This window comes from Anoplopoma fimbria, chromosome 11 (genome assembly GCF_027596085.1).
Source record: "Anoplopoma fimbria isolate UVic2021 breed Golden Eagle Sablefish chromosome 11, Afim_UVic_2022, whole genome shotgun sequence".
In the NCBI taxonomy this organism is placed as follows: Eukaryota; Metazoa; Chordata; class Actinopteri; order Perciformes; family Anoplopomatidae; genus Anoplopoma; species Anoplopoma fimbria.
This window is the reverse complement of record NC_072459.1, coordinates 17,621,499-17,637,817: the sequence shown is the minus strand read 5'-3', so window position 1 is coordinate 17,637,817 and position 16,319 is coordinate 17,621,499. Positions and strand designations below refer to the sequence as shown.

The 16,319-nt window shown below is 40.6% G+C and overlaps 1 protein-coding gene across 2 annotated transcripts; it reads left to right on the top strand.

Moving 5' to 3' along the window:
• The first annotated feature begins 5,649 nt into the window (after positions 1–5,649).
• Positions 5,650–16,311, top strand: rcn3 (reticulocalbin 3, EF-hand calcium binding domain). 2 transcript variants are annotated; one of them, XM_054607098.1, is made up of 8 exons: positions 5,650–5,711; positions 6,810–7,033; positions 7,685–7,878; positions 8,569–8,741; positions 9,205–9,265; positions 9,374–9,465; positions 9,906–10,013; positions 15,966–16,311. In XM_054607098.1, the coding sequence occupies exons 2-8, from the start codon at positions 6,813–6,815 to the stop codon at positions 16,071–16,073; spliced, it is 957 nt and encodes a 318-aa protein (XP_054463073.1). In that variant the 5' UTR covers positions 5,650–5,711; positions 6,810–6,812; the 3' UTR covers positions 16,074–16,311. The 2 variants fall into 2 exon arrangements, with proteins under 2 accessions (XP_054463073.1, XP_054463074.1); XM_054607099.1 differs by lacking the exon at positions 15,966–16,311 and adding an exon at positions 11,353–11,767.
• The last annotated feature ends 8 nt before the right edge of the window (positions 16,312–16,319 follow it).

Sequence of the window (16,319 nt, the reverse complement as noted above, 5' to 3'; positions counted from 1 at the left end):
TTACCAATACAATTTTGCTTCCGTCCTGAATTGAAGAACTTTTGGTGGTGTTTCGATGATTTCAAGCAGTTCACTAGCTATAGACTGAGTAAAAATAATTTAATTCACTGTTCCTCTCAAAGGCTACCGGCAGCTACCAGCAACTGTTACCTCTGAAACTTTACTTGTTGTGTGTCTCAAAGTATGAGGCGACGTTTGTGAATCAATTGACACACCTTACATGTCAATATGACAACCTTGACAGTTCCATTTGTTTTTATTGTCTCTTGCATGTCTTGCAACTGGATGATACACATTTGCATACAGACGGCCAAAAGAATGAGGCCATATCTTTGATGGATTCACACTTGTACTATAGCTGTCCACGGATCACCCAAGACGCTAGGCCCTGTTCACACCTGGCACTAACATGCGTTTGGGTGATCTGAACTGAGCACTCTAGGTACGTCTCAGTTCACACGTGGCATTAGAATGTGTCTCCACATGTGTCTTGAGTGACCTCACTTCCCCGCTCCATATGCAAATTAACACAAAGCCTATATCATTTCTGTCTGCAAAGACCAAAAACCTTGTTTTTAACTGGCAGGAGACAGCAGTAGTTACATCCTGCATATGATATTGAGGAGTAGGCGGCCCTTTAATGTGGACCAGGACACATTCGCATATACACTGCTTAAAGAATGTGTCTGAGCGATCAGATCTCAATGCGTCTTGGAAGCATTCACACTTGTACTTCAAAGCTGTCCACATGTGATTTGATCACCAAAGACGAATGTAAGGGCCTTCGACTATGTTCACGTTATATGCAAATTTTATCCAAATTTTGCTCTCATGGGACACAGATCAAAAAAATATTCAGAGCGTTGTGGACACAGAAACCCAATGGTTAACTTCAATCTGAGGTCCTAAATCGGCTACATATAAAATCGGCATCATAACCGTCATAACAGTTCATGTGTGTTGCTTAACATTATAGTTCACTGTGCAGCAGTACAGGGGCAGATCACTCATCATACAGTGTCTGAGTGGTCAGTTAAAACTACAGAAGAAGAACCGATCTCTCCACCGAACTATAAAAAAACTCTTTATAAATGTTACAGTTCTTCCACTGAATTCTGCATCATGTTTCACTTAGTAGAACTGTGGTTAAATAAATCAGCAGTTCATGTCCAGTCCATGTAGAGGTTCATATAAAGGTCCATGTAAAGGTCCATGTAAAAGTCCAGTCCATGTAAAGGTCCATGTAAAAGTCCAGTCCATGTAAAGGTCCATGTAAAAATCCAGTCCATGTAAAGGTCCATTTAACGGTCCATGTAACGGTCCATTTAAAGGTCCATGTAAAAGTCCAGTCCATGTAAAGGCCCATGTAACCGTCCATGTAAAGGTCCATGTAAAGGTCCATGTAACGGTCCATGTAAAGGTCCATGTAAAGGTCCATGTAACGGTCCATGTAAAGGTCCAGTCCATGTAAAGGTCCATGTAAAGGTCCATGTAAAGGTCCAGTCCATGTAAAGGTCCATATAAAGGTCCATGTAAAGGTCAATGTAAGGGTCCATATCCAAAGGTCCATGTAAAGGTCCAGTCCACATAAAGATCCATGTAAACATTTTACTGATGCTGATGGAGAGGACTGTGGAGGATAATCTTCTGTAATATGGTATTTCATAAGAACTCCATATAATCATTTAAATATTTTGTATATTTTTAACATACATTTGTGCATCTTAAGGTATAATGTTTGCATTTGTCATTGTGGATTCCTGTTAGGGCTAAAATTACCACACTCACCACTTTTAAGAGTAGGCTTAAGACCCTCCTTTTTGATAGTGTTATAGTTAGGGCAGGCTCAGGTTTGCCTTGTTCTAGCTCCTATATATGCTGCTATATGCCTAGACTGCCGGGGGACTACCTAGGATACACTGAGCTCCTCTCTCCTCTTCTCTCCCTCCATCTTTATGTATTTGTGTCCTATTTATGCACATTACTGACTTTTCCTCTTCCCCAGAGTCTTTGTGCTTTCTCGCCTTGCAGGTTTTCATGAATCGTGGTGGTACCTGGACTGTGGTCGTGCCTCCTGCCGTGACCCGGCTGACACCCACTGCTACTTCCATTATTATTATTAGTCACATTAGTATTACTATTCCCTATATCATTATTATAAAGATATACTCTATCCATTGCTGCTGTTATTATAAGTAGTCTTCATTTTTTCCTTCATTACTCTGCTTACTACTCTTATTATAGGAATCATTTATGTCATATACATTGAATATGTTGTAACTCTGTTATGTTGTTCATTCTGTACACATGACATCTATTGCATTTCTGTCCATCCTGGGAGAAGGATCCCTCCTCTGTCGCTCCCCCATGTGTTTCTTCCTTTTTTTCTCCCCATTAAAGGTTTTTTTAGGGGAGTTTTTCCTGTGCTGATGTGAGGGTTCTTGGAGGATGACGCATGTGTACAGATTGTAAAGTCCTCTGAGGCAAATTTGTAATTTGGGGCTATGTAAAATAAATTGAATTGAATTGAATTGAACGTGGGCTGCACGGTGGTGTAGTGGTTACCTTCTGTGTGGAGTTTGCATGTTCTCCCCGTGTTAGCGTGGGTTCTCTCCGGGTTTTCCGGCTTCTTCCCACAGTCGAAAGACATGCAGCTAAGGTTCATTGAAGACTCTAAATTGCCTGTAGGTGTGGATGTGAGTGTAAATGGTTGTCTGTCTATATATGTCAGCCCTGTGACAGACCCTGTCCAGGGTGTACCCTGCCTTCGCCCATTGACAGCTGAGTTTGGCTCCAGCACCCCTGCGACCCTTAACTGGATAAGCAGGTTACGGAAAATTAATGAATGTAAAGGTCAATGTAAGGGGCCATGTAAAGGTCCAGTCCATGTAAAGGTCCATGTAAATGATGGAATGAAACTCGAGATGATGCAGTCATATGCTATGAGCTTTTATTTTTATTTTTTTTATTGTGCAGAAAAGTGAGTACAAAACAAGTGCAGACAAGTACATGAACACATATACGACATAAGACAAAGTAAGAGAGGGACTAAAACAAAGCAGACATAAGCAAACTGAGGAGAGTAACATACAGTGGGTACGGAAAGTATTCAGACCCCTTTAAATTTTTCACCCTTTGTTTCATTGCAGCCATTTGCTAAAATCGAAAAAGTTCATTTTTTTTCGCATTAATGTACACTCAGCAACCCATCTTGACAGAAAAAAACAGAAATGTAGAACTGTTTGCAAATTTATTAAAAAAGAAAAACACCTGGATTATTCAGGATCCTCTGCCATTCTTCCTTGGATTTGGATCCTCTCCAGTTCTGTCAGGTTGGATGGTGAACGTTGGTGGACAGCCATTTTCAGGTCTCCCAGAGATGCTCAATTGGGTTTAGGTCAGGGCTCTGGCTGGGCCAGTCAAGAATGGTCACAGACTTGTTCCGAAGCCACTCCTTTGTTATTTTAGCTGTGTGCTTCGGGTCATTGTCTTGTTGGAAGGTGAACCTTCGGCCCAGTCTGAGGTCCTGAGCACTCTGGAGGAGGTTTTCTTCCAGGATATCTCTGTACTTGGCCGCATTCATCTTTCCTTCAATTGCAACCAGTCGTCCTGTCCCTGCAGCTGAAAAACACCCCCATAGCATGATGCTGCCACCACCATGTTTCACTGTTGGGATTGTATTGGGCAGGTGATGAGCAGTGCCTGGTTTTCTCCACACATACCGCTTAGAATTAACGCCAAAAGTTCAATCTTGGTCTCATCAGACCAGAGAATCTTATTTCTCATAGTTTGGGAGTCCTCCATGTGTTTTTTGGCAAACTCTATGCAGGCTTTCATATGTCTTGCACTGAGGAGAGGCTTCCGTCGGGCCACTCTGCCATAAAGCCCCGACTGGTGGAGGGCTGCAGTGATAGTTGACTTTGTGGAACTTTCTCCCATCTCCCTACTGCATCTCTGGAGCTCAGCCACAGTGATCTTTGGGTTCTTCTTTACCTCTCTCACCAAGGCTCTTCTCCCACGATTGCTCAGTTTGGCTGGACGGCCAGGTCTAGGAAGAGTTCTGGTCATCCCATACTTCTTCCATTTAAGGATTATGGAGGCCACTGTGCTCTTAGGAACCTTGAGTGCTGCAGAAATTCTTTTGTAACCTTGGCCAGATCTGTGCCTTGCCACAATTCTGTCTCTGAGCTCCTTGGGCAGTTCCTTCGACCTCATGATTCTCATTTGTTCTGACATGCACTGTGATGCTGTAAGGTCTTATATAGACAGGTGTGTGCCTTTCCTAATCAAGTCCAATCAGTTTAATTAAACACAGCTGGACTCCAATGAAGGAGTAGAACCATCTCAAGGAGGATCAGAAGAAATGGACAGCATGTGAGTTAAATATGAGTGTCACAGCAAAGGGTCTGAATACTTATGACCATGTGATATTTCAGTTTTTCTTTTTTAATAAATTTGCAAAAATTTCTACATTTCTGTTTTTTTCTGTCAAGATGGGTTGCTGAGTGTACATTAATGCGAAAAAAATGAACTTTTTCGATTTTAGCAAATGGCTGCAATGAAACAAAGAGTGAAAAATTTAAAGGGGTCTGAATACTTTCCGTACCCACTGTAGGTTTGGGCTGAGGAGTATGAGAGTGAGAAGTGGAGGACCAGCGAGGGGGTGGTGGATTGTGTGATTTTTTGTCGGATGTTCCTCACATGTTTGTGAGTGTCAGATGAGGAATATGAAGGGATCATGGTCTATGTATAAAAGCAGATATGCGTGTGTGAATGATGGTGTGTATCTTTATTGTGGGTGGTGGACAGGCAAAAAGAGTTGATAAGGGACATTTGTGGAAATTAAGAGTAAAGGGTATTGACAAATGGATTCCAAATTAAGTCACAGTGTACTGCAGTTAGATTTTTTATTGAGGCAGATAATTTATCCACTGATATGTATTCAATTAGTAGATTTTTCCATAGTGTAATACGGATTTTGTGTCTTGATTTCCAGTTCATGAGGATAGTTTTCTTGTTATGAGCTTTAACCAATCTGTTACCACAGCATTCCTACTGATTATGTCGACATTTCTGCGACAAAAAAATGAAACACATTTGTGAATTCTCCATAAATCCAAACTGGTCATAACCACCGATCGAAATAGTTTGGGAAAAGTAACACCTTTTACATGTAATATTTAAGTAGTATTTAAGTAGCTTTGGTGTGTTGAGAAGAAAACGAATAGGCTGTTATTATAATGTGTTTATTTCGGAATTGAAGTGAATTAATTATATTTACACTGATACTGCCAGGGACAGTGTCCATAGAATGATACTGAGAATTCTATTGCATCCACCTCCGTAGCGGAGTCCGCTGTTGCGCCTCCTAGTAGCTTGATTTCATCATGGATGTGTTTTAAAGAGATGCTTTTTCATTCCTTCCCGGCTTTAATCGGCTACTCTTGTCTACTTTCAACGTGAGCCGCAGTGGTCCGCTTCGGCGTGACAACGTGGCGGTTAACAGCCAATAGGAATTTATCCGAAATTATTTTACTCATGTGTCCTACTTCTTATTGGTTAGAGCCCCATTCAGGGCGTCGGTCATTGGGCAGCTGAACAACAAGTCCCGCCTTCGTGACATCGTTATTTAAAGGTACAAGGTGCCAACGCGGACTGATCTGCTGCTCAAACTGCGAAGGGCGGTGTCGCGAGAAGCTGGCAATAAACTGGTGAGTTAACTTTTTCTTGTCTGTAAAACGTTATATTAAAAGAGCACTGGTGAACAGTAGTATTTGTGCTTTTGTAGCTCCGCTCTCATACAGTGTTTACTGCTCAGCTGATGAACTTCCAGCAACATGAAGGAAAAACTGTGATTTATTTTTTTTGGTGTGTGTGAAATGATGGTTTCATGTAGACTGCAGGGCTAGAGGAAAATGAGACACTTACATGCTCACTCTCATCGTTGCTCTACTATTTACTAGTCATTTAATTTGATTAATTGTTTGAAAATGTCAATGCTAATTAGAGAAAAAAAAGACAGATTTTGTCTCAGTTTTTAGCTCTGTGATGACACACATCCATGTAATTCGAGTTAATTTGGGATTAATGGAGACTTGGTTCTCTGGTTGAAACAAACGTTTTTTTCTTTCTGAACACAGAGAGTGTTCATGTTCCTGTACTATTCTAATTAAATGATAAAGAGCAGTGTTTTATTAATTGTTTTAATATGCGGATGAGGTGGTTGTAGTTGCTATACCACAAACGGTATGTATGGATTGATGAAAAATAAGCACATTTGAGATGAATGTGTTTAAGACTAAAGAAATTATCCTATTTTTTGCCAGGCAGCATTTCATAGCAGGTCCTGCTGTACTTTAAGTTCTAGGAAGTAATATCTTGGTACAGCTCTGAGTGCTGTCTGTTTCAATGAAAATAACAAACTTTAAACTTTGATACAGAAATGCGCAGACCATTTCATCTCCTCAGTAGACTGAGCAGCTTCAGAGTGAGTCTGGTAGTCTTCACTGATCTCTAAATGAGAGTGTGCTTACATGAACCTCAGTCTGGATTCTATCAGGAGACTCCTCTAGGCCTGTATTCGCTCAGTGTGAGACTCTGACCTTAGGGAGGCGCTGTGGAGTCCTAAGCATTGAGATCAGCATTTGAAATGGAGGATGGATCTGCAATCTGCAAAAATAAGTGTTTTGTTAATGTTTTTTTGGTTAGTGTACTGTGTTTTTAAATGTGCTTTTTTTATGTCATTTGTTTTTAGGCCAATAATTATTCCTTGTCGCTTAATTTCTGACATTTTCTCCCACCCCCCCCAGTCAATGATGCTGCTGCTGAAGTCACTAGCATCCCTGTGCATCCTGGCCGCTGCTGCCTTTGCAGTCCCTGCTCAGGAGAAGCGCATCCATCATCAGGCTGACCTGAGTGAACGTGGCCACGACGACACTCACGGCTTTCAGTACGACCATGAGGCCTTCCTGGGCAAGGAGGAGGCCAAGACCTTTGATCAGCTGACCCCCGAGGAGAGCAAAGACAAATTAGCGTAGGTTTTACTAACCTTCAGCATGCTCTTTCTAAACTGTCCGCTGGTGCAACACTCACAAGGATCAGCGTTCATTATTGTCATTGTACAACACAGAATTGCATAATGAAATACAGGTGTAGGCCTTTATCCACACAAGGAAAACAAAACAAAACCAGAAAAGTACACTCGGTAGAGTGAATGCCATGCCAGTGTTCCAACTGTCCATTTGTTTTTGAGTAAAGCGGCTGTTTGATAAATTGGTTCTCTGTCCAATAGGACATTTTTTGGACTGTTGGGGCGGCGGAGTAATGTGCCGTCCCTGTAGAGTGTAGATGTCTGCAACAATCACTGCTGTAATGTTTGATTGAATGAATACAAACCAGATCCGTCTAGGCCGCAGGCGTATCAGCTAATGATGAAGCAGTAGCGCTTTTTTATTTTTTTATTTGCATAAGGAGGAATGTAAACAGCAGCCACAACAAGTGTTGCTTATAACACAGGTTTGTACTTCTGTGTTTAAATACACTCATCAACTTTTTCTTGGGGTTTTTTTTTGTACGGCAGACATTATTGCTAGATCAGAATTTGGGGTTGTATCTCAAAGCATGTAGGGAGCAGATGAGTAAAGGTGACCCTTATCCATAACTGTGACCCCATCTGTCCCTGCAGGAAGATTGTGGACCGCATTGACATGGACAAGGATGGCTACATCAACCATGCAGAGCTGCACTATTGGATCAAACACCGGCAGAGGAGTTACATTGCGGAGAATGTGAACAAACACTGGAAGGACTACGATCAGAACAAAGACGGAAAGATAGGCTGGGAGGAGTACAAAAACACCACCTACGGCTACTATCTGGGTAATGCTGTGTGTCGCTGACAGATCACTCTTCCTCTCCCCTGTTCCTTCTTCCTTCCTTCTTTGTGACATTGAAACTGATTTCAGTGTCAGCTAACACAACAAATGAAGCAGCTCGGAGCTGTCTAAGGAAACCCAAGCATCTCCTCTTAGGCCACAGACAGCATGAACCAGCTCCACTCAACTACGGTTCAATGCAGAATATCCAGTAATGAGCAACACTAGCCATAGCGGACAAATGAAAAGAATAACTCTAGTGATTGTCCCACTGTATCTAGCGAATCCATCGTTCTCTTCTGTAAACCACTAATCCCAGTCAGGCTGTCTGGAGCCTGTCCCAGCACACTGGGTGACTGGCAGTCAGCACAGTATAGCTCGAAAAAACAAAAAAAATGATGTGAGTGGAGTTCAGATCAGTTGGTCTGACATGCTTATCCCAAAGTCAAGAGAAAAAAAGAGTCAGCAAAACAAAGCAACCTCAAGTTTCCTTTTGTTGGCGGTTCTTGAGTTTTCAATTATATCAAATGATTTTAACATAATCTTGTCATGGATTGTTAAGGATGTATGAATTACAATTTTCTGAGCACTTTGACACAGATGAAGTCTGTTTTAGCAATAGAAGTTTATCTGTTTCAGCACAGTCTATATGGAAGAATGCCTGAATTGCTGAAATGTGAAGCTTTCTTTTCAGGCGAGGAGTTTGATGACATTGAAGACAAGGCCACCTATAAGCCCTTGCTCACCCGGGACGAGAGGCGCTTCAAGACAGCCGACCGAGACGGTGACGGTACCGCCACACGTGAGGAGTTCACTGCCTTCCTTCACCCGGAGGAGTATGATTACATGAGAGACGTGGTAGTGCAGGTAGACCAACTCTCTAAGCAGCAGTTGTGATAAGATGATAAAGTGTTTACCATGCTAGCATTGTGGCTCCATGGACGGCAATGCCAGGGGTGAGATATGTTTAATGCTTTACAAGCATAAATACACGTTTGCAGCCGCTGTGTATCTGATAGCAGAGATTTCCACATCAATGTTGTTTCCCAAACCATGACCCCTGGAGGTTCCGGACCTTGTATCTACACAGCACATGATCACAGTGAATATTACACATGTATTCACATAACGTTGTATTTTCATGCCTGACAGCCTGATAGCTATGATTCTGTTTATATACCAGTGAAATGGTCCTGTCATGTTACCCTTCATCGCCCCCTCCTCCTCACACAGAGCTCTTCTTGTTCAGAAACTTTGAAATCAATGAATGATCAATGCATTAAGTATCAGGACTGGACCACTATGAGCACTAAATCATTTTCTCATGTAGGAAACAATGGAAGACATCGATAAGAACGGCGATGGCAAGATCGACTTAACTGAGTACATTGGTGGGTGACTCCCGTGTTCTCTCAGACCAACCACCCCTCCACTCCTAAACCTGGAGGATGTCTGTCCTAAATGTGTGTGTGTGTGTGTGTGCTGCTGCGCCCCCACAGGTGACATGTTCACACCAGAGGATGGGGACAGCGAGCCGGACTGGGTCCAGACAGAGAGGAAACATTTCTCAGAGTTTAGAGATGCCAACAAGGTAAAAGCTTCAGTAAAGCTGGAGTCGCAGCTAACGTAGTAAAACTAGCAATATGAGTATGTACAAATACTCTGTTGTCTTACATTTAGGCTTATATTTTAATTAGTACAAAAGCATTATAAACAAAATGTTGTTTAACTATCAAAAGTAAAAGTACTTGTTCCTTTCAGAATGTTCTAATGAATATCATAACTGAAGCATTAATACACAAGCGGTATTTTAATGTTGCAGCTGGTTGAAGTGGAGCTCATTTGAAGTACTTTATTTAATGTAATGGAGTATGGACATTTAGTGGAGTACAAGTATAAGAAGAAACATAAAATGGAAAATTCCAGCTTCACTTTTATCTGCCCTCATGTGTAGAGTGATTTACGTTTCAGATGTCTGTGTGCCGGTTCTTTACAGTTGGTTCCTCAGTAAAGCAGTTGTGTGTTGTACAGGATGGCTACATGGATGCTGGTGAGGTGGCCGACTGGGTCTTGCCAGGAGAGGTCGACCATGCTGACAATGAAGCCAAACACCTGATCCATGAGACGGACACCGACAAGGTAGACCTGCCCCTGCTTAGCCCCCTGCCATAGACAGCCTATGTGCCTTTGACACACCCTAGACTCTAAAGAACACCTCCATATCGACCAATTACCAGTACCAGAATGTTTTATGTGATTTTCAATTTCCTCCAGACAGACATTAAAGCCACAGCAGATAACTGAAACTGACTGTACTTAAATGATCAAGAGAGTACATTGTCAGTGTGTGGTAATGCAGTTTTAAACAAGGAGTATTGAGAAAACTCTCCTTGATGGTGCATTCAAAGATGCTTCAACATCTAATAAAGTTACCAGCTGAAAATATATTTAATGTATGAGCTTTCTAATAGAAAAAATGAAACCCAGATGACATGGCAAAAGAGAGGATGAATATTGTATTTTCCCTCTTCTACATTAAAATGTTTCCAGCTACGTTTGTAAAGTTTAAAATTGAGGCCAACTCAAGAAATCACATGCTAATTATGACGATTTCACACAAATGTCTAATAGGATCAAATGATGAAGCGGTGACGTTTTGAACAGACATTTTGATGGAAACTACAACTTGACCGGTTTGCTGAGCCACACAACGGCGAGGCTGTGATTCTGAGCGTGCTTTTAGTACATATTAGTGCATATTAGTGCATATTAGTGCATATTAGTGCATGTCAGTGCTCCCCACTGGTGAGCTCATTGTTATTGCTCTGCACGGCAGAAGCATAGCACCCACCGTCTGGTTCCCCCCCTCAGGTAAACACTGTTAGCTCTGTTAGCACTGTTAGCCGAGCGCCACCAGCTCAGCCCTTGCCATGTTGAGAGCTATTGAGAGACATTAGATATGCTCCCAATCTTGTGTATAGCACCTTTTTAAAGGCACCAAGGGACTTTTCAACACAGTCGCCCGTTGCAACTGCAATACCATGCACTGTTACTGTAACTGACAAAGGTCAGTGGGTAGTTGTGTCTGCAATCTGCGTTTCATAGTGATGAAACAGAAGAGAGGTAAGGTAGTAACTATAGATAAATAAAAACTATGAATAAACTAAAACCATACTCTTCTCTCTAGTTCTACTGAGATGAATACACATTGTACATACTACCGTATATGTGCAGTAATATACTGTACACATGCAGTATAATGCACTCTACACTACACATAGTGCTGCACAGTAATGTCATTTATTTGAAGAATATTGGTTGACATGGGGCATGTAATTGGGTAATTGTGGGTTAATTATTAACCAGCCTCTGTCTTTTTCTTGCTTTCTCTCACTCCTGCTTGTCATCACCTCTTCTTTTTCTGTCAATCATAAACCAATAAACCAATGCTGGACGGAATCTGCTGATCAAACAACAGGACCAGAAAATAACCAAGAAGGAGATTGTGGCCAACTGGAACATGTTTGTGGGCAGCCAGGCGACCAATTACGGGGAGGACTTAACAAAGAGACACGATGAACTTTGATGAGCTGTCAGAAGCTCATTGGGAGAATGTGGTTACCATGGTTTCGGGGTGGGGGTTCTGACTTTGGTCCCACATGCACATACACACAGACACAAGAATCCTTTTAAATTCAGCATTCACTCACATACTGTGTATGTGAAAACAGACGCTACACTTCTCTCTTCATTTACACATCTTTGTGGGGTTTTAACTGAGATGACACATTCCTGTTGTCTGATGAAAACTGTGTATCTCCAGAATTACAAACCAACCAAACTGTGGATAATGTCCAACATTCACTGGCATCCAGCTGACAGTTTGGTTTTTTTTTTATTTTTTCTATGAGCCTGAGTGGTTTGAACGTGGTCCCAACACATGGGGATACATGTCGTTGTGTAATAAAGACAGGCAAACATTGTGGATACTGAGTTTTTATCTGAGACAGACACGGTTATATTCACCAGGAGGCATGTGCAGTTGTTCTTTCAACAGTGTATGAAATGTTGTGACTAAAGTCTTGTTTTTTTTTTTCTACAAATGCATTTTTATTTTATTTTCCATTAACAAGTCTTGACTCTTCAGTAACGGAAGAATAAAATATATTGTGATTATGAGAACAGCTCTCTACATGAATAGAAGGTGTATTTTTGGTTACTGGCAGGTTTTTGACAATATGACATTTAGTTTGAAGTTGTTGGTGCTAACTTGTTAAAACAGACGTAGGGCTGTTTATCAACTTCAAAGGAAAATCATATTGTGATCTTATGTTTATCTTAATGTTTGCAGCGGTCCAAAATAATAATTCATAGCAATTATATTGAATATTAAATATCACAAAATCATTTTTTGTTTTTCCAAATCTCATGTAATGAGTGTAATGCTTTGAACATCTGCTTGATTATTTGTACTCTGTGTACATTTTCCCATACAATGATATGAATGGATAATGGAAACTACTAATTAATATGAATTAACTGAGCAGGTTGTCTGTGTTCCAGTCATAACAGGTACAGATTCCTTTACCAAAGCACAACGCAGTTTCAGTTCAGCCTCAAGATCCACCAGCGTCCAGTCCAAACAAAACCCAATGTACCTGAGCCAGCAGCTCCTGAGAGAGGCGTTAGGTCTTAAAGTCCATGATGACCTGTTTGTGAGTTGGACAGCAGAGAAAACCCATAAAATATGATAACTTTTCTTTATCTGACCCTACCATTAGGGAAAGTGAATCACTTTCTTTTTAACCACCAGAGAACAAAGATTTGTTATTCATACAACCATTTACCGATTAAATAAATGATTTAAAGCAACTATTAAGTATAATGAAGAACACACAGAGACAAAGTGGGAATGAACGTACTTGCCTGTCTCTTTGCTGAATCTTTGAGTAAAGCTCCTGCAGCCATGTGAAAGGTGCTCAACAATGCAACATGTCAAAGCCCCATGGTCACTCTGTCAGTACATTTAGGTCACGTGAGAGGGGATTATTTTATCACTATTATTATTATTATTATTATTATTATTATTATTATTATTATGTAGTTACTTTAGTACCTCAGGCTTATTTTCATGAAAATCCCAAAGTTTCCCAAAGCAGGTGTAAATTAGCATGACCCTCACCATGGAAACCTGTACTTGTAGTTTATGGGACTTGCTAAAGATAGATAAGAGAAATAGTCTTAATGTGTCAAGCCAGCCGACTCTCGCGTTTGCGTGGTCAATTAGCCGCGACGGTGTTCGGAGTGTGCGACTGATCCATCTTTTACGGTAATGTTAGTCTACCCTAAAGCTGCCGCAAATCGCTTCAAGGAATACTTCCGGTCTGGATTTCAAAGTAAAGGATCGCGTGTATTTTGGTTCAATTTCGATGTGGGATAAAAACCCATCCTTCCACAAGTAGTGTATGAAACTAATATTTTTATACTAAATACTTCTTAGACTTAGACGTTGAATTACTCAAAAAGTACAAGGTAAAAGTACTTCATAGTATGTGTGCATGTAGCCTAAGAACTACTAAATCCAAGAATATTAGATTCATAAACTACTATTAGACGAAAAAGCTGAATCTTGTTCTCTGGAAGGGACTTTGACCTCATATTACCAGAAAGTACACTGTAAAAGTAGTTCATATTATTTGTGCTCGTAGTGTAAGAAGTAATGATTCAAAAATATTATCCTGATAAACTACTTATGGACGAAAGTGTTTTAATCCCACTAAAACAACTATTTTAGGTCTCTGAGAGGGACTTAAGCATTTGATTTTTCAAAAACTACAAAGCGAAAGTACTTCATACATTCTTTTTATTGTGGTCTAAATAGTCCAAATAAAAAGATCAGAAATTACTGTTCTGTTCCTTAATCTTAAATAACGCAAACTGAACCGCACGCGGTCCTTTACTTGAAATCCAGACGGAAGTAGTACTTATAGGTATTTACGGTAGCTTTAGAATGGTCGAATATGTCATTTTTTATGCATGAAACTTTATTTTGATTGGATTTTTATTCAGTTAATTTCCGGAATAAGTATTTCTGTAAATTCTTCTTGTGAGACTATGTTCGAAAGTCACTTTGGTGACTTCCAGCGGCTCAGCAGCATAACATTACCGTAAAAGTTGGATCACGCGCACACTCCGAACACAGGTGCGGCTAGATTGACCAAATGTACTCCCAATGATCGAGCTTTAGGCTACTTGATAACTTCTTCAAAATAAAGCTAACAATTTTACACCAGGGGTAAATCTGGCAAAACATTTAAACACAGTTTAATTTATTCTCAAGTTAAATAGAATTCAAGAAACTAAACAGACACACAAAAAAACGAATTTAGGGGAATCAATCTGCAAAATAAGTAATGTGCTTGTCGTGATTTTGTCAGTTTTTACTGTGATATGGATCTTTATTATTATGTGTTTATTATGTGCTGACCTGTGAACATCACAGTGTTATCTTAATGTATGTAACTGATGTGATGTGAGCTCGGTGTCCGGTGTTTGGTCATGAATGCACAGATTAATCATGGCTCAGTTTGTAAAGCTCATCAAACACCCCTCTGGACATTAACCTGAGGGAAAACACTGGAGCTAATATCTCTTACAAAATATGGCCAGGTAACCTAATAAAGCAGGCCCCACCTGAAGGCCCTTATCAGGTCAGATGATACAGCGTCTCCACAGCGCTGTGTCAGTAGTATCTCATCTGATTAATGGATCATATTCATACTTTTTCAGTAAAGCAGCACAAACTGGTTTATTTACAGTGGTGTGCTTCCTAGAGTGACCTGTGAAATATTGATGCAGTATGAAATGTGTCTTGTTAAAACGCAGCAGGGGAAACAGCTTCCCTTTCCATTGGAGAGTTTCCACAATGAGAAATAGATTTTTTCATAGAAACTAAATCAAAAGGCTACACATGATAGATGAACTTCAGTTTGTGTAGCATCAGACTTGAGAGAAGCTAGCAAGTATTATTTTGTTATTATTGCACTTATTATTAGGATATTGCTGCTAAAGCAAATATTTAATTATTACCTCTGCAACAATTCCATTACATCTTTTGTCTTTAAGCCACAAGTCTCACAGACTACTGGTACGTATGCTGCTGCCTATTTATCTGCTCACCAATAAGAAAAAATTGAAAATAGATACTGTAGTTGAATTCTAAAGTCATAACCTACCGTTATCTGTGGACACCCTGTAAACCAGATTTGTCACTCATTAGGTGTCACGAGCGTGTAAAGAACTACGGTGGCCTTCAGGTAACGTAACAGTGTGAAAGTCTCTCTCTAGAGTCAGTGTTTAGTTTGTCCTTTCTGGGCTACTGTAGAAACATGGTGGTGTAACATGGCGACTGCTGCCTATGTAGATATGAATGACTCATTCTAAGGTACAAAAAACAGCCATTGTTAGGTTCAGGTGATTATACACTAATGAAAACATAGTTTACATTACATTACATTACATTATAGTCATTTAGCAGACGCTTTTATCGAAAGCGACTTACAATAAGTATTCAACATAGGTATTCAAGAGAACTACTAGTCACCAGAAGTCATAAGTGCATCTCCTTTCTTAAACAAGCATCTAAGAGCATAAACCAGAGCAGGAACCTCAGAGGAGGAAGTTCTTAAAGGGCCAGTGTGTAGCATTTGGGGGGATCTATTGGTTATGAATTATAATATTCCATTTCTGCCAGTAGATCCCCCCAAATGCTACACACTGGCCCTTTAAGAACTTCCACCTCTGAGGTTCTTGGCTGTACTGAAATAATACATTTGCTGGTAAACTGGAGTTTGTCCCTGACTGAATGATGAAGTAACCCCATTGGTTGTTGCTCTTTTAACATATATAGGCACTTACAGTCCTCAGGAGCACATTGGCCCCACATGGTTCAGCCATATACCACCGATGGACCTAGTCTCCTTTGCTCCTCTAGCCTCTCAGGGCTTTTATCTCCCTCCAATGACTGAATGTAGAATAAAGCCAGATGTATTTACTCCATATTTCTATTCTGCCCTGTCCTCTGCTTTTCAGGACGGCCGCCTCACTCTTTCTGAGCTGCTCGACAAGATCGACTACATCAAGATCAGCACCATCACAGACTACGGAGGCATGAGGGTGGACGAACATGAAGAACTGTGAGAAATGAACCCCAGCACAGGAGAAAAAAGGGTTTTCATGGTGGTTTTTAAATAGATCTAGCTCACAATGATCGTGAGGACATCCCGTCTCAGAGAGCAGTCAAGTATGAACGGACCAATGACAGCAGCTTGGACTCAAGAGGCACTGTAAACCTGCTATGGTACATGTTCACAGACACTATGACTGTATATTAACACTGAATGTTATCTCTGAAGCTACAATAAAAACAGCCAGTCATTTGTTTCC

Coding starts and splice junctions, on each gene's coding strand:
- rcn3 (XM_054607098.1), top strand. CDS start 6,813: ATGATGCTGCTGCTGAAGTCACTAGCATCCCTGTGCATCCTGGCCGCT. Junction 7,034..7,684: donor GAGAGCAAAGACAAATTAGC/GTAGGTTTTACT, acceptor CTGTCCCTGCAG/GAAGATTGTGGACCGCATTG. Junction 9,266..9,373: donor CGACTTAACTGAGTACATTG/GTGGGTGACTCC, acceptor GCGCCCCCACAG/GTGACATGTTCACACCAGAG.